The 25,852-nt window shown below is 39.7% G+C and overlaps 2 protein-coding genes across 4 annotated transcripts; one reads left to right on the top strand and one right to left on the bottom strand.

Annotated features, from left to right (window-relative positions):
* Positions 1-3: 3 nt before the first annotated feature.
* On the top strand, positions 4-21,196 carry slc13a4 (solute carrier family 13 member 4). The gene is made up of 16 exons (XM_044022122.1): positions 4-264; positions 6,405-6,533; positions 9,566-9,702; positions 9,990-10,165; positions 10,598-10,661; positions 10,884-10,923; positions 11,359-11,445; positions 11,542-11,726; positions 14,902-15,021; positions 15,247-15,348; positions 15,447-15,548; positions 15,897-16,009; positions 17,030-17,139; positions 17,396-17,557; positions 18,962-19,099; positions 19,332-21,196. The coding sequence occupies exons 1-16, from the start codon at positions 142-144 to the stop codon at positions 19,467-19,469; spliced, it is 1,926 nt and encodes a 641-aa protein (XP_043878057.1). The 5' UTR covers positions 4-141; the 3' UTR covers positions 19,470-21,196.
* A 167-nt stretch (positions 21,197-21,363) lies between these two features.
* LOC122766901 (cytochrome c oxidase assembly factor 6 homolog) lies at positions 21,364-22,971 on the bottom strand. Of its 3 annotated transcripts, none has more exons than XM_044022135.1 (3): positions 22,744-22,971; positions 22,037-22,186; positions 21,364-21,944 (listed from the first exon to the last, which is right to left on the bottom strand). In XM_044022135.1, the coding sequence occupies exons 2-3, from the start codon at positions 22,178-22,180 to the stop codon at positions 21,846-21,848; spliced, it is 243 nt and encodes an 80-aa protein (XP_043878070.1). In that variant the 5' UTR covers positions 22,181-22,186; positions 22,744-22,971; the 3' UTR covers positions 21,364-21,845. The 3 variants fall into 3 exon arrangements, with proteins under 3 accessions (XP_043878070.1, XP_043878071.1, XP_043878069.1); XM_044022136.1 differs by having other exon boundaries at positions 22,037-22,192; positions 22,748-22,971; XM_044022134.1 differs by having other exon boundaries at positions 22,748-22,971.
* Between the last annotated feature and the right edge of the window lie 2,881 nt (positions 22,972-25,852).

The following is a 25,852-nucleotide window of genomic DNA, read 5'->3' as shown; positions in this document are numbered from 1 at the left end:
GTAAAAGCGCACAGCCAAGACAGACTTCAGAGACGGCTTCCCTCTCCCTCCCTCCTGCCTGCTCTCCAGGGTCTCGTCCGTGACCCTCAGGCCCGCTTCTGCTGAGTTGTGGCCGGTTCGTACCCGAGCCCCGGGTCACCCATGAGGCTTGAGGCCGCAGCCAGGATGGATGTGTTCAGGAAGCTGTGGAGTGCGAGGAATATGATCGTCGTCGTGTTCATCCCGCTGGCCCTGCTTCCATTACCACTCATCCACCCCACCAGCGTGAGCAAAACAATTATTATTATTATTATTAGTAGTAGTAGTTGTTGTAGAAGAAGTATTATACAAGCAGAACTGAAAAGTAACTTCTGTCATTCATCAAGTTGTTATGTTATTATTAATCAATCAATGAATGTTCCAGCAGTGTGTGGCAGGCAAGATGCACATACATAGGCAAAACTTTTTTTAATAACTGAAAGTTGCTCTCGACAAAGTTTTCAGCGATTTGTTTTAAAGATAATATAAGTGTGTTAATTACCTAGACAAAAATCCATAAAGCTGTAAACAAAACCTCCAGCTGATGTGTTGATAAGTCCCTCCTGATTGCTTCTAATGGCTGCTGCTGTGTCCTGATGGGATTTCGGTTTGTTTGTGTGTGTGGGTTAGCGAGATTGAGAGAGAGAGAGAGAGAGAGAGAGAGAGGGAGACAGTCAAAAGGCACACTGTTCCTGTTTTGATGAATGCTTGTTACAGAGCTGTCCTGATCATCAGCTGAGTACTTTCTCTCTCTTTGTGTGAGTGTGTGTGTGTGTGTGTGTGTGGAGGAGATGTCTCTACATGTTGATGAGATGGAGATGAGTGTTGTGCTTAAAGAGATAGTTCAGGTTTTGTGAAGTGTGGTTGTATGAGGGCGAGTCAGCCACCTCAGACGCTGATGCTGCTCTTGAAAACACAGACTTAAGCCCCTTTAGCAAAGACGTCTCATGTCTCCAGTATCTTCAGAACATGTTGGCCACTTCTGCTCACCTAGAGTTTGAATGACTCTAAGTTAAAGTGTATACATCGCTCACTGTCCCACACCAAAGTTCATAGAGAAACTCACTGCAGCTGCTGCTCTACTGTTGCCTCATTTGGACAGTTTGTGTCACTTAACTAAATGATCCTAAACACTGAAGTCACAAGATATTAAATATTCAAATCACTGATTTTCTCTATGGACTGAAAACATTGGTGCGAACCTCTGAGGCTGCATCTCAGCGTCAGCATCAGTTGGCACTTCAAATATGTCAAACCCTCAACACACACTTTAAAGACATCTGAAGTGAACAATGTCTTCATTCGGACAGCGTGAGAGTAACTTGATACTCATGAGGTGCTTAGGTTTGAGTCTGTGCGGTCGCTCATGTTTCTGCAGACATTTGAACTTGACAACAATAGGATTATCTCAATCTGCACAAACCCAATCTCGGGAAAACGTGTTGCTGTTTGTTGCCAGGGTCAGATACTGAGCAAAGTTTTGTTGCATTGAGTGTGTAAATTCAACTAATCTGACATGCATTTCACTGTATGTGAGATTGTACTTTGCTGTGTCACACTTTTGGGATTTCAAAAAGGTTTTTTTTTTTTTTTTGGAAGTCTAAGGTCCAAATGATGCCCATTAGCCCCAGTTTGCCCCAGCAAACACCGGGTTGGTTACAACAAAAAAACTGCTCTTTCTGAAACTGTTTCCTTTGAAACTCCCAAAGACACAATAAATCACACAGAAGAAAAGGTATTCCATCCAAAAAAGAAAGAAAAAAGAGACTTAACAAGTTGCCCAGGTTGCACCACTTGCACAAACCATGGTAGAGGGGAATTAACTCTCTCGTGGCAGCTCAAGAGAAGCTTAAGTAAAACAAATTTTCTTTTTGTTTTTCCTAAATGTAATAAATATAATACTTAAGAAATACATTGACAGACATTGATTACGCTTCATTCATGTAATATCAACTGATGAGTGAGTGCTCACTTTACACAGTTACAATCACCAACAGTGAAGAACAACCTTTTTAAATGACCTATTTCCCATTGTGCAAACACATCTTATCTTTCAGATAAGAATCCCAGTTTAAGTGTTGATCAATAGTTAAACACACTGACAAATTGCATACGTTTACATGTGTTTAATTTCACTTTATGGTTCTATTTTCAATAGTTCACAGAAGGTTAATTATGAAGTCACAGGTTTTTAGCACACAAATATTAGCACTGGGCTAAATAAGTTGATAAATAACATGTAACAGAGGTATAGTGGGCACAGGTGTGTGCTAATTGTGACTTTGTAATGATTCACATACAAATGCTTGTGTATCTCATAACATCATTGATTGAAAGTGTGTGTCACATGCTCACACGTTGTTGATTAGCCACTCAGCGCTGTCAGCCAGGAGCCTTGTTATTCTGTCAGGACTGGTGCATGTTTGGCAGGAGTAGGCGGCACATGATGAGGCCAAGGGGGGGGGGGCAAAAGAACAAAAGCAGCACTACAAAGAAAAAGAAAGAAACAATCCAAGCAATTAAGTTATATAATCAACCTAAGGCCACGCTGGATTTTGGCCCCCACGTGGCCCAGATGGTGTGAGGAATGTGTCGGAGGTTGAGAGTGACTGTGTGATTGTGTTTGTTGTGGTGCTGTGTCCAGCTGCAGCGGGACAGAACATCAGCTGGGTGCAGTCACAGAGGTGAGACACGGAGAAGCAGAGTTAGTGAGAGACCTGCACGATGTCACGCTCACGCCAACCAGGGACATTTCCCCAAACGTTCATGGCCTCAACAAAAGGGAGCTCAGCTGGGGGCTTTAAATTAAACCAAACCAACTCTTAGGCACGTGAGGTTCAACACTTCTAACACTTCACTATTCACCTGTAACGCCTCCTCCACCTACTTTGGCGATGCAAATAGATACTTCATCAGCTATGGTGCAGAACCAGAAACTCTTCCCCACAGTGCTTTTCAGATGCTCAGAGGATGGTGTAGCTTCATTGTGACACTGCAACACCATTTGATAGGCCAAGTGTAGATCTCAAGCCAAGCTGTGCTCACAGCGCCCTCTGCTGGACTATGCAGTTATTACTCCAGATGGTCTGAGGAGCTCCTAAGCTTTGTGTTTGACTCCCTAAAGCTAAGTGTGCTTCTTTGTCTGTATCTTGATACTAATTATAAAGCATTTAGTAGGAAACTAGTGGCGTGCACCGCCATTACTGGGATTCCTACCAAGTTGTTGTTGTAGCTGCTCATTAAATTAAATTAAATATGGTGCTTAAATTGTCATTGCTTTGAACTTACATAGATATTTGTAGATGTCAGTACATGTACCTCCACAACAATTTAATACGTAATATGGTGAACTTGATGTAGATGCGTAACTAAATAACTAAAAACTACATTGACCACAGCACTGAAGATGGCACTGGGCAGCAGCCAGCTCTGGTTCATCCTGTTCCTGGTCTTGTAATGGAAGTAAGGAGTGGCATGAACTCATTATCTCCTGATGTTGAGATACATGTGGGTCAGAGGAACATCAGACACGGCGGGGCAGGTATAAGATGGCACCATATAGTAGGCAGGTGAACTTGGGGTGCTCCAACAAAGGCTTGACATCTGATAGTGAGAATGCATATTGTGTTTATCTCTTCCTTTCACAAGCACATTTGGTGGCCCAAAGGAAGGGCATTAAGGATAGAACCTTAAAGCTAATGTACAGCAAAGCTCTCGCCTACGTACACGTGAATTCTTCATTTTAAATCTATAAAAACATTCTCTGCAAATAAACCCTAAATGTTACATGTGACATGTCCTTGGTACGTGAATGATTCTCTAAATGTAAAGGTGTAGTTGGGACTGGAGCGGTAACATCATATAAAACAAACGGGATAAAGCAGATTAGAACATTAAGACGTAAAGTTTTGCTGTATGGAAAGACCATATTCTGTTTAATATTACATGTTAGAATGTTTTAGGGCTCCACTAAACATTACATCACTAAACTTACTCATCTATCTATGTATTTTTTGTACACTGTAGCTTAGTGCGTGATTGTTATCTATCAGGTTAAGTTCTCTGCTGAGTGGTTCAGTGTTTTTACAAACACTTTTCCCTGACCTAATCTGCCTATCAGGAGTCTTGAAGCCACTGTGTGTGTGTGTGTGTGTGTGTGTGTGTGTGTGTGTGTGTGTGTGCCATATCCTAAACTGAGCACAGAGAACAGGGAGCTGATGAGACAATCAATGAGCTTCTGTCATACTGTTGCAAACGTTAATAATGATTAGGTTTAAAAAGAAAATGATTAACTAGGCCACGTTACCATATATAATTAGTTAAATAATGCACAGAAACACACTCCTCAAAAGCGTATGTCACTAGAGCTGCAGCTAACGATTATTTTCATAATATTATTTTCATTATTTTCTCGATTCATCGTTTGGTCCATAAAATATCAGAAAACCTTAAAACATATTGATCGGTGTTCGCCACACCTGGAAATGTTGATGTACTCAAATGTCTTGTTTTGTCCACAAACCAAAATTATTCACTTTTAATGATTTCTTTGTTCTCCAGAGCAAAGAAATGAAGAAAATACTCACATTTAAGAAGCTTAAACAATCAGAAATCTTGTTTTAATCATGAAAAAAGCTTCAAAGTGATAAATTGATTATCAAAATAGTTGTGATTGATTCATTTAGTAATCGATGAATTGTTTCAGCTCTATATCTCACAGGCTATTTTCCCCATCAGATTACCATTATTGAATTGACTGCTGCTCTGTGACACGTCTCAGTGTAAAGTCTGGAGGTTGAGACCTGCACCTCTGCCTACTTCAGCACTTTGGCATTGACTTGCAAAACAAAAAGCAGCACAAACGAATGTTTAAGGATCTGCAGCTGTTGAGTTTGTGTGACAACTGTCCTCTGATAGACATAAACCAATAATCAATGAGCAGTGATCATTGAATCACATCAGCTGTGTTTGTGTCCCTTTGTGTTTACTTATTAATCCATGCTCGTCTCTTTTATTTGTTCTTTCTTCCCGAATGCCGCCTCTCCTGTCCTCTTTCCATTCATCTCAATCTCAGTTAAGATCAAGAGTTTTGGCCTTAACTTGACTGCGTTAATCCCGTTATCAGGCAACCTTCTCAGTTACCTCATGCTTACTGAGTGTGAAGGTCTAGTTGTGACTGATGTGCTTCTGATTCATCTTCATTAACGAAGAACACACAGGAAACTAGTGGCTAATGTGCAAAACCATACTTTCATAATACATGTAAACATGATAAGAATTTTAGAAATTGAACCAACTAGCCATCATTTAAATTGAATTAGAATTCTCGTCTTTGATTATGAACCCAAACATCTTTTATATGTTGTGTTCGCAGCCTAATCTAATCGATTCATCGATTAATTGTTTCAGCTCTGGTCAGCATTGACCTATTTCCTTATGTATCACATCGTTTTTCCACAAACTACATGCAATGTAATGCATGGGTGAGGCTTTAAAGGGATCCTACAGTAACACATTATTCATTTCCATAGTTTGAATGTCAGTCAAGTCAAATCAGGTCTGGACACACTTCCTCCTGGAGCCTCTGAGTTCATGAATTTCAGATGAATTGATTTTTTTTTTTCCTCATGTAAATGTATTGCAAGCTTGCACTGTATGCCAGTGTTAATGGCAGGAACACGGTCTAATACAGTAGGAAGGACACATTTCAAAAAGTCGCGATCATTTTCACAAGGTCTTAACAAAATGTCACGAGATTCCTCTTTAGTTTTTAACGTCGGGGAGCGTGTGACTAAGCCTGCTGGTGTTACAACAGAAGCGCAGCATGCAGACTGGTATGTTGATATTATGTAACCACAACAAGATTAATAGCGACATCCGGGCGGTTTGTGTGTTGGAGCGAGTCTGTGTGTACTCGATTTTGTTACCAGTTAAACACCTTTTCTTGGATAAACTTGCCTGTTTCTGGACCAGTCGTCCTCATGGAGACCATAGTCTGGTCCTCATGAAGAAGAAACTCATTTGTCAGACGCTGCGATAAGGCTTTATAAATGAATGGAGTGTCCTAACCAGACTAACTGTGCAAACCTGTGTGTGTGTGTGTAACAAGCGCCTTAAAAGAGCATGTTTTATGATCTTATGAAAGGATCTTCGCTCCTGTGTGTCTTTATTATATGAATAAGTTTCTAACACTGTTCAGATAAGTAATTCCGCAGCCTTTTCATATTGAAAGGAATATAACTTGATGTTTTTGTAAATAGAGCTTTTGACTTTGTTATTGAGAGTTATTTAGAGTGTGACATAAAAAAAAAAAAGAGACTGGAAATGGGTCTTTAATATTTGAAACAATCTTTTAATTTTGTTGCCATTTGTTGTTGTACGTGCAGGAGGCGTGCTGCGCGTACGTGCTGATGGTGACAGCAGTATACTGGGTGTCCGAGGCCGTTCCTCTGGGTGCTGCTGCTCTGGTCCCAGCTTTCCTCTACCCGCTGTTCGGAGTCCTCAAGTCCAGCGAGGTAAGTCTGTTGAGCTGATTCTGCAGGATGTTTGACGTTTTATGTGTCAATCTCTTCATTTGGTGAGTTTTCTTTTATTACAAATGAAATTTGCACGTGTATAAAAGATAATTGATCACACAGCTGCAGAGACACAGTATAGTAAACCTCTTGGTCCAATATCCAGACGCCATCCTATACGGACCTGGACCTATTTGTATGTATCACTGAACGTAGGTTTTCTTGCCTTAATGGCACCAGAGGTCCAGGGAATGGAGCCCAATTACATGTGCTGTATATCACCAGTGAATTGGAGCCACACTGGATGCATGAACAGAGCGTCAACACCACTGACCGTCTTACCTCATTTTGTATCAGTAATCATGATTACAGCAGCTATGCTGAGTGAACCATGCTGGTTTTCCCGGGATTAGAGCTCTTGTCTATTTATACCAAACTTTTAATATTTTTTTACCATATTTACAAATGTAATCTTCTCCAAAATAGACGATTAATTAAGTATTGTATGTGTAGTTTTATCAGAAAGCCAGCAATAATATCACTTGACTCATCGAGTGAGGACACATGTAGATGTTACAGTGTGGTGACCTTTGACACTGTTATCGAGAGAAGTTGGTAAACTGTGTCGGGCTCAACAGTGACCCAAGGCTGCCTTTGAATATTGGGATATCCGATTATTACAATGTGTTACTGTGCTGGTGTTAAGAGTCACCTGATCACACTGCTGCACATGTAGATGTACAGTAATTCCAGATTATGGGGGTACTCACAAGTTAGGACGAACGGTAGCATTAAACATTATTTGCAAGTGAGAGACATTTTTGGATTAATTTCCAGGACAATTTTAGCATAGGTTGTGAAATAACCCTGTTCTTTGATCAAAGTACCGCCAGGGTTCTTTAAATGAAATGTAAACACTTTTAACACCGCTAAGAGTGAACTTCTAAGTGGTGTTAAACTGTTATGATTGTACCAACTGCACAATCATGCAGTTAAAAGGATATAATGGAAGATCAGTTTGAGATTATATGACAGACCAGCGTTCAGTAACTAAAAATATTTTATTTCTTAAAGCACAATCATTTCTAGAAATAATTTCCTCCTGGTACGTAAGAAGCAAACCCTTTTGAAATAGCCTGTGTGTGCTACAGATGCTTAGCTGAGTTTTTTTTTTTTAAATATGTATTTTACGGGGGCATTAAAAGTTTACCTTTAATGCACATTTCAAGGACAATTTCAGATATTTAAGGGGCATTTTGCCTTGAGACCTATGATTCGTGGCTGCTGATCAAGTGCCAATCGGTATCTTGTGTCAGCAATTGGAAAATCATGCTAGAAAAGGCAGCTTTTGCAAGAGATAAATATCTGAGATATATATATATATATGCATTTTTTTTTTAAACAGTTATTTCTTCTACCTTTTCCCCTGTTGAATAATTTAATCCAAACTACATATATAACTTAATGTCCCATTAGGTGTGTGAGTGGTTTGGTGGATTGCATCTGTGCTATATTTATAGCGCTAGGTGTCGAGGTGACGTCACTCGGCCGTAAAAGTTTTATCAGCCATGACTCTGCGGAGCGTGAAGACAACCCCATTAACCTGGTGCTCCACGTCATAATTATACCACTGATGTTTCAGAGTGTGACACCTTCCACAGTCATCAGCACCGGAGCCTGTCTCTGTCTCATGCTCTGCTCGCATGAAAATGTGAATGCTTCTTTGATCTTAACAGCGAAGAGTGTTTTATACACCAAGTAACACTTTGTTTCCTTCTCCATTAAACTCGCCTCCCTCGTCTTTCCCTCTTTCTTATCATTACATAAAAAAGTGAGCTGTACGCCTCATGTGACCAAATCACTTTGACATTTCCTGTTAACGCCGCTTTAAGCCTCTTGTGATGGCGTTCCGTAAATATGCCAGCGGAGAGCTTTATGCAACTTTACCAGTCTATGACCTTTTTTTCCCCCGTGACTCAATACAATACCTCACATGAACCCACGAGTGATCAACACTTGTTTCTATTGGCTGATAATTCACAGCTATACTGTATGTGTGTACGGCAAGTGCTAAATCTCGCCTATTTTTCTCTTAAAACCAAAGACTTGAACCTGAATGAGAATAATTTAACCAGGTTTTCAAACAAGCTTCACTCACCGATGAGCTGAGAAATCACTGGAGCTCATGTCTCTCTTCTCTAAAGCTCTAAGCATTGCCCTGTGTCATTATTTTCTTCTGCTCTATTTCATCTATCAAGTGAAATCACAGTTACAAAGCAACTGGGGCTGCACAGGTAACTGCAAAATAATTGAAATCACAGTGTGACCAAGTGCAATATCCAAATCTAAAGACACTGCAATTATAGTATTGGAGAACGATAATAAATGGGTGACAAAACATAGCATAATGATGAAAGTCTTCAATGTTGCACGGATTCATGTACACAGAAATCATGACAAAACTATGTTTTGTCTCTCATTGATATCACACGATCTGTCAAAGTAATAACAACATAATTCTTTGACCACATCATAAAACCTTGTCTGCAGCAGAAATGCCTGATTACTTTGTATGAAGTGTGAGAATATTAGTTGTTTAATGATGTTATCAGCAGCAATTCCTCACATGGCTTCCTCCCTAATTTAAAATCACCATTAACTGATTGCATTCCGCTGGATTTTTAATGAATAGAATTTGACCTAGAACATTCCTAGATTGCTATTATTTATTTATTATTAGGACTTCAATGGAAAATCAACACATTTATTTTCAAAACACCCAGATTTTACAACAAAACATTTAGTCACTCCTTATTTTTTTATTGAGTGTTGTCGCACGATTGGAAGTCTCAGACTTTTGTGTGTAAAACAGTCCAGAGGGACAATGTGAAAAAATGCTAAACTGTGAGTGTTGATCCAAAGCAAGTGGGGGTGAGGCAGAGAAAACTCCAAGGATGACTCCCTCCTGTCTCCTTCTGTGAACAATTTAAAGTATTATGTAAGCCAATCTGTGTATGTGTGTGTGTGTTCAGGTAGCGGCTGAATACTTTAAAGACACCACTCTGCTGCTGATGGGAGTCATCTGTCTGGCAGCTTCCATAGAGAAGTGGAACCTGCACAAACGCATCGCTCTGCGCATGGTGATGATCGCAGGAGCCAAGCCTGGCATGTGAGCAGCACACACACTCTCATATACTCATGCAAAACACACAAATACACACACACTTTGATTTATAACCAACAACTCACTAAAGTAATAGTCAATGCAGTTAGTGGAAGTCCTTGATTTATTGTCCTTGATGTTTATTGAAATGTGTGGAAAACAACATAATTAGCAAATAAACTTATTAGAAACATAATGTTCTTCCTCTTGGGGACTAAAGCTTGCACTCATTCTCCCACAAATAGAAATGTCACAGACACACAAATGTCAACGTGCCTGTTTCTCTCACGCAGGTTGGTGCTGGGCTTCATGTGCTGCACTGTGTTTCTGTCCATGTGGCTCAGCAACACGTCCACCACAGCCATGGTGATGCCCATCGCTGAGGCCGTCCTGCAGCAGCTCATCTGCACCGGCCTGGCCGACAGCCAAGGCAACTCCGAGACTGCGGACGCCCCAGAGGATGACAGCGGTATTTGTATTGTTATTATGATTATTATAATCTTTATTCAATCAGGAAAACTCTCATTAAGAGTAAAAAAAAGTCTCCTGGCAGCATATTTAACAGAGTTACAAATGGGAAAATAACAAATTGCAGTAAATTAGCAAAGACCATTATTTCCACTATGTATGCAGAATGTAGGTCTTACATTTGGAAATAAACTCCAAAAAGAATAAAGAATAAAAACAAGTGGTTATGGCTGTCGTAGGTGGCTTTCAATGTCTGTCTGCAACACACAGACATGAAACACACGCTTACACAAAAGCCTGCAACAGCACACTCACACCAGACTGTGTACATTAGTTCATCACGCACTTTAAGTAAAAAGCTTTTTTAAAATTCCCTTCCACAGCAGCTGCTTCCCTGTTACAATCTCACACTCACTGTTGTTGTCGTCGACAGCTGTTTTAGACGAACAAGAAAACCGGGACAGGAACCAGCTAAAGCTGATCTATCACAGCAACAGGTACAGTATATGTACAGTATGCAGTTAGTGTGTGTTTGTGGGTTTGAATGTACATGTAAGTTGTGTAACGATGCTTCCTTTGAAAGGCTCTGTCGAATTTCTCGTTCACCGGAAATTTGGTCCACTTTGATCCAGAAGACTTTCTTCAGAGATTTAGATTTCGAGAACAAGCCAATATAGTATCATTTTCATGTGTTTGTTTTTTTCTTCCTTTCTTTTCAGCAATGACCGCACCAAACAAGAGCTTGCTACATTCAGTGAGGTGAGACTTATTATAATAAAAGATATAATTAATAGGGAGTGAAAAATCCTGGAATTAGCCCAACAGTCACATCCTATGTCTGCATCAAATATGATATTTAAAAACCTCCCCAAACTCAACACACCTGTGTTTGACCCACATACTTATGCCAGCAGGTTTTCTCAAGCATGAGTGCCATAAAATCCAAACATTGTTATTAAATTTATATATAAATCGTTTTATATATAAATATATATACTAGAAGTTGCAGATCCCTGCCTAAGACTATAGGAAGAGTTGAAACTGCTTGCCTGATAATAGATAATGAAAACCATACCTCAGGCATAATTATTTTCTCCATCGTATTCTGTCTGAAAAATGTAGGTCAGAATGTAGCTTTTGTTTTTGCTGAGTAGACATTAGTGCAAAAATCAACGTGCTTTCTCTCGTCTTCAGGCTCACACTGGGGAGGTAAATGGTTTGAGTCCAAAGCCAGTCTCAAACCAGGACTTCATCGGTAACACTAATGGACACCTGTCGCAGGTTCGGAACCTTTCGTTGGAGTTAAATGATGCACATGTGAGTGAGAAATGCACAGTTTACAAGTTAATATACAAACACACTCTCTTTCTCTTTCAGGTCGCCGTTGAAATTCCAAACGTGAAGCGGGTGAAGGCCAGGAGAGACTCCCAGTATCCCACCAAGAAAGACCACATGATCTGTAAATGCCTGACGCTCAGCATCACCTACGCCGCCACCATCGGTGGACTCATCACCATCACGGGCACGTCAACCAACCTCATCTTTGCGGAGCAGTTTAACACGTAGGCACATGTGCACACACACACACACACACACACACACACACGGCAGACTCACTTGTCTAATGAGGTAAAACAGGTGTAAAACATAGAGCAAAACAAGACAAAATAAAAAACAAAACAACTAAAACAAGACTAGGCAGAACAAGGAAGGTCAATAACACACAAAAAAGGGAGAACATTAATTATGTAGGGAGTTTGGTTTGTTTGGATTTGGATGCATTTCAGTGATTATTATTTTTTGGCTGCTGTGCTGCTTGGACTGACACACTTCATGTTAATTGAGTGATGTTGTTGCACGGGGCCCAAGATCAAACTAATCAGTCTTTACAGTGCCAACAGAGCCGATTTCCTCCAGCAGCAGCAGCAGCAGCAGCAGCAGCACTAAGCCTGACAGAAAGGCTTTCTTCATGTCGCAGCCTTGTTGGACAAAGGTCAGGTTTTGAGTCGGCTTGGTGTGGGTGTGTGTTGCCAGTTGAAATAAAATTGACAACATGAAACACTGAGCTGCACATTTTCATGTGATTTATAAAATGAGCTAAAGGTGGCGAGGGCCCCCTAGTAACGCACACATGCTGTGATGACATTTGTGATTGACATTTTGCTTATGGCATTCTCACGTCAACACATTTGCAACTAAATGGATTCTTTTTGCGAATGATCTTTTCTTTTGTCATTTTGTGACTCCTCGACACATCCTGCCTGTGCGACTGTGCGTCCGCAGTTTCACAGAAACTAACACTTGACTAGATGAAGTGTTTGCAGCCCCAACAGCAGCAGAATCCATGGCTTTACTGTTTCAATTTAAATCGTCAATTAAACCCTGCATGCAGTATTTCATTCACTTCATGGTAAAACAGTGCAGTAACAGCAGCAGCACGGCAGAGGAACATGAGGGGAGTTTATGTCTCTCGGCCTCTGGGAGGTTTTCTGTGGCTCGTGGAAGGATAACCATTGGGATTAACTCACAAACTAACATAACTGTAAAAGCAAATAAAATAGGCTTTTACAGTTACATTTACACCCATAAATACTCTTTTTGACGCTAACTGTTAATTCTGACATTATCTTTTTAATTGAGAATGAGATGATGCAGCTCCTGAACTTCTTCAGGCTTCAGGCTGAGAAAAAAGGAATTCTTGCTCGATATAACATACAGTTGTTGCAGACAGGGAATGAGCTCATGCTTCCATCTCTGGTGTGAAAGCATGGTGGAAACTTATTCTGGATTCATTTAGATTTGATCTTTTTTTTTTTTGTCTTCCTTTTACCGATGCTGATTTATTCTCCTGTGTATCTTCAGCACACTGCAAATACACTCAAACCTAGTTTGATGTTTGATGTGATGGATGGCAGAGTTGCTTCTGCAGCACATACTGTACATCGCGGTCATTGTCATCGTCGTCGTCGTCCCCTCTGTGCGTTACCTTTACCCTGATTAGTGTCCGTACAGCGCAGAGCTCAGTGAAGCACATCAGAGCAAACATACTTAAAGCAGAGCCAGACACAGCAGTGGAAACTGAGTGATGTGTTAGAGCATGAAGTGCACTGAGGATGAACGAGCACAGGATCACTGCACTGAGAGCTGAACGAATTATGTTGTTTGTTTATTTTTAAATATTGCATAAACTTTATATTACTGTACAGAGACATAATAGTTTGGTAACAACTATAATAAGGGAGGTGATATTATAATTATATCATCATAACACCATCTTATTGCTAATGCAATTTTCAGCTTTGTACTAAGGACTACCATCAATGTAATATATTCACATTAAAAAGTTTTTAATGTTTTTTATTTTTTTTACCATTATTACTAAGCTATTACTTGTGGTTAAGATGGTATTTCCTTAAAATTACTCCTATTACTACAAATTATTACAAAGATGTCAAAGAGGAGGAGACACTAGAGACTAAATGCACGAGTGAGAAATCTATTAAGAGAGCAAAAGTAAAATGAGGTAGAAGAAAACAATGTATTTACAATAAAATGTCGAATTTAAGTGAGAGCAGTGAGAGCTTCTCCCTTAAGGGGTTGCCACATCGGATTATCTTCCTCCATCTTGCCCCGTCATTGTAGGAGCATAATGTTTTCACACTACTCAAATGTATAAAAATGTAACCAGAAAATCGTACGTCATCTAAAAGCAACTACAGATAATCTTTTTTTTTCCGGTTAAGAAGAAATTATACTGAAGTCTATGTAAATCTTGTCACAGTGATACTTGACTCTTATCAGAAGTGCAGAGCAGATAAGAAGATGAGGATGACAGCAGCTGTCACTCAGAGCAAACACATGAGTCCAGTGTAGGATCAAGGGTTCACAGTGACCTCAGTGCTCATGTGATCTATGAGCCTTTTAAAGAGATTGGGTATAACTTTCTGAAGGAATTGCCGCGGGAGTACTGCCCTCTTCTACCCGAGCTGAAGCCGATCTGATGTGATACATTTGTATGAGTGAGAAGTTGAAATGGTGAGTTCACTTCTCCAACTGTATGTCTGTTTATTTAGAAAGAAGTTGAAAATTAGTACAAAAATGAGGGATTGAAAGTGGTAAATACATCCATTAAGGTTTTCACAGTAAACACAAATATTAAATACCACTGTTAGAGCGACACTAACATAGAGGAAGAAGAGATACAGCACAACTGAAAGAACAGGTGCAGTGTTCCTTAAGAGCACCAGTGTGTGACAAGCTGATGTGATTGTCACTCTGAAGCTGACGTTGAGATGTCTACTATTGCTCTATAACTGCACTGACTTTTGCTTTTTATTACTGTCATAGTAGTTAAAAAATAGTTTAATTCATCACAGCCCTCACTGTCTTTCTTTATGTATGCATAAACTCAATTAACATTTAGTAATCTCTGTTGGGGTTAGTGTTAGTGGTTTCTTCTGTTGCCGTGCAACAGGAAGCCCTGGGTTCACAGGGCATTTCTACATGGAGTTCTACATCTGTCCACGGTGTACCCCACGTTTCGCCCTATGTCAGGTGGGATTAGCACCAGCTGCCTTGCGACCCTCACGTGAAGGATAAAGCGATCGACAATGAATGAATGAATGAATCCCCTTTGTTGTCATTGCCAGGTGCCACTATATAAAATGTTGCCTTGAAACCTACCACCTTATAATCATAATCATATCGTCGTAAAAAAAAAAAAAACTCTCTCTACAGTCGCTATCCAGATGCAAAGGTGATAAACTTCGGCACATGGTTCATCTTCAGCTTCCCCATCGCCATCATCATGCTGGTCCTCACCTGGCTGTGGCTGCACTTCCTCTTCCTTGGCTGCAAGTGAGTGTGTGCATGTTTCATGGTGTTAAACAGCTTGTATCCTGTGCTGTTCGTATCCACGTGTGATTATGGTCTGTGCATAGACTCATGATAATCCCTCCCTCTGTCTGCTGTTGAATGTCGAGCCGTGTCATCCTCTGGTGTCCTGTGGCTGCCGGGGTTGGAAAGCGCTGAGTTGCGTGTCCGGGTTCTGTGTGTTTGTTGACGTCGCTGTTGTGTGTTCAGCTTCAGGGAAACGTGCTCACTGAGTAAGAAGCGCAAAACCAAGAGGGAGATTATATCAGAGAGGAGGATTCATGAGGAGTACGAAAAACTGGGAACCATCAGGTGTGTGTTTATCTTACTTTCAAATAATAACATTATCACCCATGTAGTTGTTGCTCACAGACTTTTTGTGGTTTCTGCGGTTTTCATGTGTGTCCCAGCTACCCAGAGGTGGTGACCGGTGTTTTCTTCGTCCTGATGACTCTGCTGTGGTTCACCAGAGAGCCCGGGTTCGTGCCTGGTTGGACCTCTCTCTTTGAGAAGTAAGTGGCTCAGAATGTTGCGACAGGCACAGCCGATGTCAGAATGATGTTGTCATTATCACTGTCATGTGTTCGTGCTCAGACAGAGATCAGTGGTCCAGTTGGTCAGTAACACACGCTGTCAAATTGTCAAGTTGATTTTAAAAACAATTTACTCAAGCAGTGATCACGTTAAACAGGTTTTGTTTTGATCAGTTTATGAACATATTAAATGAAATCTCTCGCCTTTTATTCAGAGTGTTTTTCATTAGGCTTCACGTAAAGTTACCTATTGAAACAAAGTGTGAAAGACACTGAAAAGAAAACTATTTTCCTCATCACCTTTACCTGAAATCTTCTCCCTATCAGGAAAGGCTATAGGACTGATGCCACCGTATCTGTCCTTCTTGGCTTCCTGCTCTTCCTCATCCCTGCCAGGCGACCCTTCTCTTCCTCCTCCTCCTCTTCCTGCAGAAACACGGGTATGTTATGCAGTTTTTGTTTTATTATGTGTATATATATACATATATATGTATATATATGTATATATATATATATATAAACAGCCTTTTTAAATAATATTTCTCTCTCCTCCTCACTCATATCTACTCTATCCATCTGTTTCTCAGTGTTTACAGTTGCTGTGATGTCCTGAGTTTTGCGTTAATTGAAAAAAGTTTGAAAAACATGATGTTCGGAAAATAGATTTTTGACAAGCATGTAGCTCTTGTTCCAACATGCCTCCATTTATGTAAACAGACTCTGCAGGTTGCTTTTTCGCCTGTTTGTTGCAGGTTCACCAGGTCAGAGAAAACTTGTGCATCAGCCCAAAAGAAAAAAAGAAAAGAAAAGAAAAAAGCCTGAAAGTGTGACATCTATTGTATTTCACAGTTTCACGCTGCTCAGCACTTGATGTTTTCCTGACCTCTGAACAGTGTAATCTCATAGAGAGAGTGCCAGCTGTTTGTCTTCGTAGAATTTTGATGAAATTGACTTTTGTTTTGCAGAATGTGTGTTTTTACTGCTGATACATTGAGATTAAAAAATGACAGGTGGGCAGTAAACAATATAAAAACTGAAATGTGAAGGAAAAAAAAAAAATCGAATTAGTGACGACTGAGTTCCAGCTATCTTCCCCGATGTCAGGGTGAATGCTGGCTCACTGTGCACTGTCTTGACTTTCCTGAACTGAACAGAGCCATTGTGAATGTCATCACTAACACCTGTGCGTTTTCCCGCTCAATCATGTCAAAAGCAAAGCGGCAATTTTGACAACACTTTCAATTAGAAATTATGAATGAATTTATATTTTCTTGAGATTTTCTTGAGACGTTTTTTTGTAACTTCATTAAAAATAGGAAATACAGGAACATAATAAATTAAACTTATGAATATAATGCTAACTTTACATCATTACATCAAATGTTAGTATCCCCACTGTGCTGATTTTGTCCTGTGTTCTGTGTTTTTTCCCTCACCAAATGCATAAAATGATCATTCAGAGTCAGACCCTCTGGCTCCAATGATCACCTGGAAGGATTTCCAGAGACTGATGCCATGGGAGATCGTCATCCTGGTGGGAGGGGGCTACGCACTGGCCGCTGGTTGTAAGGTACTTGGCATCCGCTTGATCTTAAGTATTCTGTGTCAAATTTCTTCCCAGGGCTTTATGTATTATGTTCTAAACACAGTTAACATGATTTAATCTTGTATTGAAATGAGTGACTCTTCATAGACGTAACCTAAGAGACTGGTCAAACAAAATGTCAAACATAAACCCGGATTTAAAAGCATCAAATTGAGAGGGTGTAATATTTGATAGTTCACTCACATGTGTTGTATCTACTCCTGTGTGTGTGTGTGTGCAGGTGTCAGGCCTGTCGGTATGGATCGGCAGACAGCTGGAGCCCATGAGCGGTCTTCCTCCCTGGGCCGTCACCCTACTGGCCTGCCTGCTGGTGTCGACAGTCACAGAGTTTGCCTCCAACCCAGCAACTCTCACCGTCTTCCTGCCCATCCTGTCCACACTGGTACAACACTCACTCACACGCACACATACACACCTCTCACACGTTGGGTCTTTGGCAAGAACTGGCTCCAGGTCATGCCCATGTCAAAATATCAGATTTTGGAAGTGGTGTGGAAAAAAAGAAAAAAAAAACTTGTGACGTTTGAATGAACCGACTTTCTTAGTACAATGATGACGTTCTTCACCTCCCTGTTAGTTTAGGAGACACAATTGACTGTAATGACCCTAACCCATCACATGGTCTGAGGTCCAGGAATAGTCCGTGTGAATAGAAGTCAGAAATGTGTTTCTACTTCTCACTTGATTTATGTCTGTAAACATTTTTTTAGTCTCAATTGCTTGTTTCAGGTCTTAGCATCATATCATATCACATTCTTTGTGTTCTTGAGTTCCCTATTTAGAGGAAAATAGACAAAAAACATGGTATATATGAGTGGGCACCAGTGTGATTGACAGCAGGTACAAGCCTGACTTCTGAGAACTTTCAAAACTCAAGGTCTCACAAAGGGAGTACATTTTACACCTGGAAGACTATCTCCATACAGACTTAAGTAGACACCAAGCGAGAAAAGCCCTGTGTTTGGATAAAGCATGAGCAGGTATGAAATAGATTCATGTTTCCATAGTAACTGCATATGGTACAAATCCACTGTTTCCACTGAAAAACATTCACACACCTGATGAGCATAACATACAAATAATTTAGCAGGTGGTGTAAGTGCAGCTTGTTACATGCAACGATGGAAAGGTCAATGCACATTATAGTGGTGCCACATGCAACCAAGCTTCGATTGGACGATACCGGCTGTGAATCACAATGAGCGTGCACTCATATGTGCCGCACTTTATCGTCTATTTTGGTCCAAATGGGAACAACATAGTTTAAAAATTGACAGAATACTTGAAACTACTGTAGAGATTGAGACCATTAACCCCTCAGGAAAATGTGACATTTGCGTGTGGTTACACCCCTAAATTTAAACACTTTGAGTTAGTTACAATTCTTTTTGCAACCAGCAGATGCGCCCCCTGGTGGCTGTTCAATATATTTTCACTTCCTATTTGTTTTCGTGACGACGTGGAAGACATTTTTTTTAATATGGTCTATGGTTTAGCCAGAGTGGAACTGTGTGGATGATTTCAGTTTGAACTGCTCTTTTGCCACTGGTTTGTAGAGGGCTCGTCTCATTTAAAGGGTGGTAACGTGTATTTATGTGCATCAAATTGACCATGTGGTTAACTGGTTCCTACGTTTGACAGTTAATGAACTGAGCGCATTTCACTTTCTTTTGGTGTTTTTGTTTGTGTTTCTCTCTCCCGTCTCCTCTTTCTTTTCCTTTTCTGCCCATGTCTCCTCCGTCCGTTGTCTCTCATTGTTCTCTTTCACCTCCTTCTCTCCCTCCAGTCAGAGACTCTGCTCATCAACCCCCTCCACACTTTGATCCCAGCCACCATGTGCGTGTCATTTGGGGTCATGCTTCCAGTCGGGAACCCCCCCAACGCCATCGTCTTCAGTTACAGCCACCTGCAGATCAGTGACATGGTAGGACACGCACACACACACACACACACACAGTCCCATGCTCTTTGTGCACCTGCGGCATCAATAGGGTACAGTGTGTCATATTTTGAAGATGTATTTCTTCACGCTAAACTAAAATAGCTAAAGCTGGTGCTTTTTGTAAAGTTAAACATTTCTGACATATTTCCATTTAGTTTTTGTTTAATTAATTAATGTATTCATCTTTACATTATTTATTTCATTTCCCCACTAGGTGAAAGCAGGCTTTGGGGTGAACCTTATCGGCGTGGCGGTGGTTATGTTGGCCATAACAACATGGGGCGTTCCGCTCTTCAACCTGAATGAGTTCCCAGCCTGGGCAGCAGCCAGGAACGTCACTGGAAGCTTATAACCACTGAGAAGGGGAATGGTTTGAATCAGTGGGAGATGGAAAGAGACAACAGACAACATGTCTGTGTGGAATGTTGTGCCTGAGCGGATGTTTCGCCCTGAGGTGAGCCCTTTGCTAGACCTTGATGGGAGGAAGAGAAGAAAGGGAGAGAGAGAGAAAAAAAACACTTGGCTTAGATTTAAGAAATAGAAATATATTTTGGCATCACAAGGAGATGTCCTTGTGAAACTGGACTCTGGATTGAACTCTGACCTCCAGCAAAACAACTCTTTTTTTTTAACCCTCAATTAAAGACTTTTGATGAGGATTTTCACTGAATCACTGAAGATATCACTAAAAGCTACAGAGGTAATCAAGAACTGATATTTGATTTATGATTGGAAAATGTTAAATAACTTTTTAAGAGCTACTTCATACCCTTTTCTGTGGAGAACACTGGTATGCAGATAGAAATAAGCTACTCTGATTTCATAGAAAAGCTTCTTTTTACTGCAAAACATCGGCTGCACACAAATGTATGGTTATTTATCCAGATTACATTCGCTGGAACATTGTGGGCTGGTGAAATCTGACTTTGGTTAGCCGATACAGTTTAAAAACAGCAAACTGCTGTGTTTAAAAAGTAAAAAAGGGCTGTTGCTGTTGCCTTTACAGCTTTTACAGATGTATACAATAACCTTTCATGAGAGTCATGCAGAAACATAAGAAGTGTCATTTTGTATTTATCAACAAACGGAACACATATACACTGTCCTTAGCTGCTATCATGTGCCTGAATGTCTTTATGAAAGCTGATCTTGTGCCTATTATACTGTGAACAAGTTAATATACATTGGCCACAGTTGCTCTACATCCAGCTGCTTGTACTACAATATTGATGTGACGAAGTAATCCAACCTCTAACTGTGACAGTGTTCGTGCCTTACGCGCAGGAACTGGGTTCACTGCCAGCACCCAAAGCAGTAGTAAACAGTTTTTTGCTTCACTTCATTACAATATCATGAATGTGCACTATACTTTTTGTAAGATAAAATAGGTATGAGGTTGTTGTATTTTATACTTTTCTCTCACTGTTAAGCAGTTTTGGAGTAACTCTCTTGCCCTTTTACCACCTTAAATTGAACACCAATTGGGCAGAAAACACTTATCGCTTTTATCAATCACGTGTAGCTTCACGAAAACTGGATGCACATTTTATTTAATGTATTACTTAAGTATGTTAATCAACAGGACAACCATGCTCAATTGTTTTCTTCTCGACATGTGAACACAGCAGATAACATCATGTTTGGGATGTTCTAAAATGATTTGAATGGTGCAAGTTTGTCCAATCAGCTGTCAAATCACAGTCGCTGTTACCTGATGTTGAAAGGGTTTGCACATAATGGTTGCTGTACTGTGCAAAAATGGAAAAAGATGCATTTTATACTGTATTTTTACATGTGTAATTTGTGGCCTTTTTATATCATTACAATATAAACATGGGGTTTGGTGTAGGCAGAATCAGAAGCCTGTTTCTCTTGCATAATTTATTTAGTTCTCCTAAAAGTTTCATATGTAACCTGGGGCCATACTTCTTTGGAAATACATACAGAATTGTAATATAAAGATATTGTGCCTTTGCCTATTTCCAAATGAGTTGTAATATTTCTAAATGATGGTATTCATTTACAATTCAACCACACTAAAGATGATATACATGTACAACAATAAAGAAAAACATTAAAGTTGTGTTTTATATTTTAGCTATTCAAACAGTTACACTAGACTTTTTAGAGATTTTTACTGATGCAGCACTGTCCTGGAAATAAAATCTAATCAAAAGGATCCACCATTTTTAAGTATCAAAATATATATGACTGGTCCTAATGCAATAAAAACTTCAACAACTCAGTGATCTGACAGATAATTTAATGGTTGCTCAGAGACAGAGAGTGGGTTAATAAATCTTGGACAGTGTTGAGTGCTCATTAGTGACTCAGACCAAATAACTGAGTGTGTGCATGTACTGTAAGTGTGGATATATGTGTGGGCTGCATTTTTCAGTAATATAATATTACATGTAGGGTTTGTCAATAAAGCTAACAGAATAATTCCAGGTGACCCAACAAGACATAGATTAATTGATTGTAGATCCTTTTCCTCTTTTGTCCCTCTGGTTTCTTTTATAACAAAGACCAGATCAGCTGACACCACTGGTTAGTCCTTCTGCCATTTTAAAGATGTTTCTATATGGTGTCTCTGTACATAAGGATATAAGGATAAGGATTAAGTACAGGTCCTCCATCCACATCACGTTAGAAAAACCACTCTCCAAGTCCTGCACCTCCAGCTCTGGTGTGAATTAGCCTAAAAGCCAGTCCATCTGCAGCTCATTTATGAAGGCTGCTGAGGCCCATCTGCAGGTGTGAAGCCTTGTTCCTGCATCTTGTCTTTGTATTTCAAGTAGACTCTTCTCTTTGTGAAATATTTCACCTGCAACAAAAACAGAAAAGGTGAGATTCAATCCTGCCCAAGTGAATTAAAACGGTGTGTAGCAGATTAGAAAAAGAAACATGAAACTTTACCCACTGAGCAGGGCATTTTCCCTCAAATTCACTCTGGTACTTCTGGCAGGCTGAAACTTTGTCACCATTATAATCCAGACATTTCCACAGCTGGTCCCTGGCGTCCCAGCAGGCCTTCCTCTCTGCTGAATTTGGAGCCGACATCACTTCCTGAGTTTTGGAGGGGATGTAAGAAAAGCAGAAATACACAAGTCTGTACTATTATACTAGTTAAAGAGTCATTATTTTAATACTACCGCTTATCTCATGCCATGTAGTTTCTGTGTGTTATGATCCTCACAAAATCTCTGGCTAAATATCAGGCACCTTTACATTAGGATTAGTCCAACATTAGACTGCAAATCATTTAATCATTTGATTCTTGTTGGAGAAGGAGCAATGCACATTTATGTCCCTCAACATGGACATGCAGGATTTTGATCAGTGACTAATTTACATCTGTTGTCCCAACATATATAAACTAAAGTATATGACATTTATGAGAAGAAAGAAAACGGATAAGGAATATCAGTAAAAGCTGTATTCCACTTCACAAAGACGGACAAACGACAATATAATATGAGCGATTTGACAAGTAAAACAGAAATAGGGACCTCAATTGTAACGCTCGTTGGGTGTCAAAATGTTAAATATAAACGAACAACATATTTTGGTTGTCTATAAAGGAATGTAAGATGATAGTATCTATGTTAATTCTGAAGACTCACTCACTGAATGAAGGATTAAAAACCTCCCGGGGTTTTTCTTCTTTCTCTCTCCAGCTTCTGTCTTCTCCTGTCACTCCACAAAACCAGGAGAATCACTGTAATACCGCCGTATCACTAAAAACACACGATTTTGAAGAGGTTTTGGTCACAGTAGCGTTGTGTAAAGTGAAGGACGTGCACCGCGGTACTTCCTTGTCGCGGCGTGATGACGTCGTCTAGTCGTGGTTAGCAAAGTGTACCAGGTGGTGGCGCAGTTCGTTAATAATTGTGGCTGAAAACAAGCCCGTCAAACATTTTACGTGTAAAATTTTGAGTTAACAAGTAAATACGACGCATTTGAACACAAAGTTAGCCTGAAGAATGTTTTTGTGAAAGCCAGTGAATGGATGAAACACGCCAGAGTAAGTACTTAATTATTAGTTAGTGTGACGCTCTTTCAAACATGTGCTTCATTAATTATAATATGCATGCACTTGTTTTGCAATTTTTTAACATGAAGTGTTCAACATTTACACTCCGGATGAAATGTCATTGATGTCATGTTTCATTTATGGGCCATTGGTTTACTATATAGTTTCAGCCTTTTTCATTGCAGCCATTTTGACATGTTTAGCAGGAAAAGCTCAGGAACTCAGCCATCATTAATTTACATCATTTACACCTGCGCTTTTCCAACTGTCACCTGTCAAAATGAAAAAGCCCCCCAAATAATGATAACTAAAAAATAAAAATCAGTGAGTGTGTCAGGAACTGTTTCGCAAGCTAAATCATGAAAATCAAATAAATAAATTATATATCAAAAGATAGTGACAACAACTTTTCTTTTGTGGAATATAATGTGAATAGAATATATACAGTACTGTACAGTCAGTAAGGTACTATCTATGTTTTCCAAACTACAAGGGACAACCTATAATTTCTTTAATGATTCCTATAAATGTATTCATCTATAATGTTGTGGTTTATAATGTTGTGGTTATTGCAATGATTTTATAACAACATAAATCGCTGCAGTAATTCAAACCTGTTTCCCCCAAAGTAGCCTTTATCAGAGAATAAAGGTGAGATGTTGTTTGTGTATGTTGAAGTTTATGTTCATGTTTCATTGAAATTGGTCCAAAAAAAAGCTTAATGTGAAAACCTCTTTTTATTCTTCTGCAAAACACCTGTTTGCTACTGAGCTGCATCCACAATTAGGTGTGTGTGTGTGTGTGTGTGTGTGTGTGAGGGAGACAGTGCATGCATGTGTGTAAGACTTGCCAGTGAGTAAGGACAGAAAATGTGTGTGGTTGATCAACTCTCTCTCTCCCTCTCTGTGTCTTTTTCTCCCTCCTTTAGCCACAGTGACGGAAAATAGTCCGACTGGTTGCCATGGCGCCCAGCACAAATCCATCTCAGTTTGTCTTCTTGTGCAGACTGAAGGGAATTAAAAACACAAGCACTCTACTGCAGGGGTGAGGTGCGTGCCCTCTTCTTAGGAAAGTAAGTGTTTGTCCCTCTGTGTGTGTGCGTGCATGTGTGTGTGTGACTTCAGTGTGTCTCTGGTGCTGCCTCAAAGACAGAACATTCACTATTTATGTCACACGCCATTTAACAGCTGACCCGACTTTTAAGTGTGTTTCCTCTGCTGTCGATGAGATTGTTTTAATCTCTGCAGCAGTATGGAGACGTAAAGCCTCAGAGCATAAGTGATGTTCCTTACACAAGACAACACAAAGTCACTGAATGTCTGCAAGTTAAAAGGACCAGGAGTTAGTGGCATCCAGGGCTGCAGTTACATCCTGCAACCAACTTTTGCTTCATATTAGTGTATTTTATGCATGAGAAATTATGGCATAAAAACATGAAAGCAACATGAAACATGAGAGCCAGTGTTAGATTGGTCTTGACTTTGGGCTATGATACAACCATGGGGAGAAAAACATGGCAGATTCCATGGATGTGTAATATAAAGGTCTCTTTCCAAGGTTACTTTCTCCTGATATATACCCTCTAAATCATGCACACTGGACCTTCAAAATAATTCATCTGAAAATGAATATATAGTGGATTAAAATGTGAATAAACCACAAAACGGACATACTGTAACCCTGTTTCAAGTCAATCAAATTCTGGTTGAGGTAACTATGGCGTGGAGACCTCTTATATACCATCGGTAACAATATATCAAGGATGTAGTTTAACCTGCAATTCACTTTATAAAATCCTTAAAATCTATTAATCTAAAGACAAACTACCATGCCCTTAGGTTTTTGTTTTAAAACCAGATTGCGTACATTTGCATGTTTTATTTTTCAGCTACTACGATTCACAAGTTCTTTAATATTTAATTGTGAATATTTTGTTCTGTAGATGTGCTTGGTTTAAGTAGCCAAAACAGTATTAGGGGAGCATTTTTTTCATAACTGGCTGCAGAGTTTTAAAGTCATGCTGGAAATATCTGAAAAATGAAGATTGTGGATGTCATGTATGCCTCTAATACTACATTATTCATTCTTATTTCTGTTGATTGGCTCTATTGCTTTTTTATTAAGAAAGGATCCACTCATTATATTATTTTTGAACTAAGATACATAAAATAGTATGAAAATATTGATGAACATGTCTTTGTTGCTGTACAGTCTGTTGGGGTTTACCAGGTTATGTGCCAGTTCTAGTAAATGTTACGTGCACTACACAGGTTGCATCATTGGGATTTAAATCTTAATCCTGGCAGTGTTGGTGATTTAACATGTCAGGAAGTGCTGCCTCTCTCCACCTCAAACTGTAGCTCTTGTAAAGTATTTTGCTTTACATGTGCACAGCCTTTCATTACTCTCTGATAGCTCTTGAAGATATTGCCTCATTCTGTTTGAAGCTCTTACTGCCTGGGTTTTTTTTTAACCAAGCACATTAGGCTTAGTATGAAACCCGAGTCAGAGTCTCAGCAGACAAGGTGTATTTACTGACATGATTGTTTTATGACACCTCCCTCTGTTTTTGACCTCACATTGGTTGCAATCTTTTCACACTTTCCAGTTTACACTGTACCATCGTATTTGATACATATAATACATTTTTATTTGAGTTGTCTCATGCTCCATTAGAGTGTTGGCATGTTGTAATGCAG

Source organism: Solea senegalensis, linkage group LG3 (genome assembly GCF_019176455.1).
Source record: "Solea senegalensis isolate Sse05_10M linkage group LG3, IFAPA_SoseM_1, whole genome shotgun sequence".
NCBI classification, from domain to species: Eukaryota; Metazoa; Chordata; class Actinopteri; order Pleuronectiformes; family Soleidae; genus Solea; species Solea senegalensis.
The sequence above is the reverse complement of the archived record's forward strand: the minus strand, read 5'-3'. Positions and strand labels throughout refer to the sequence as shown.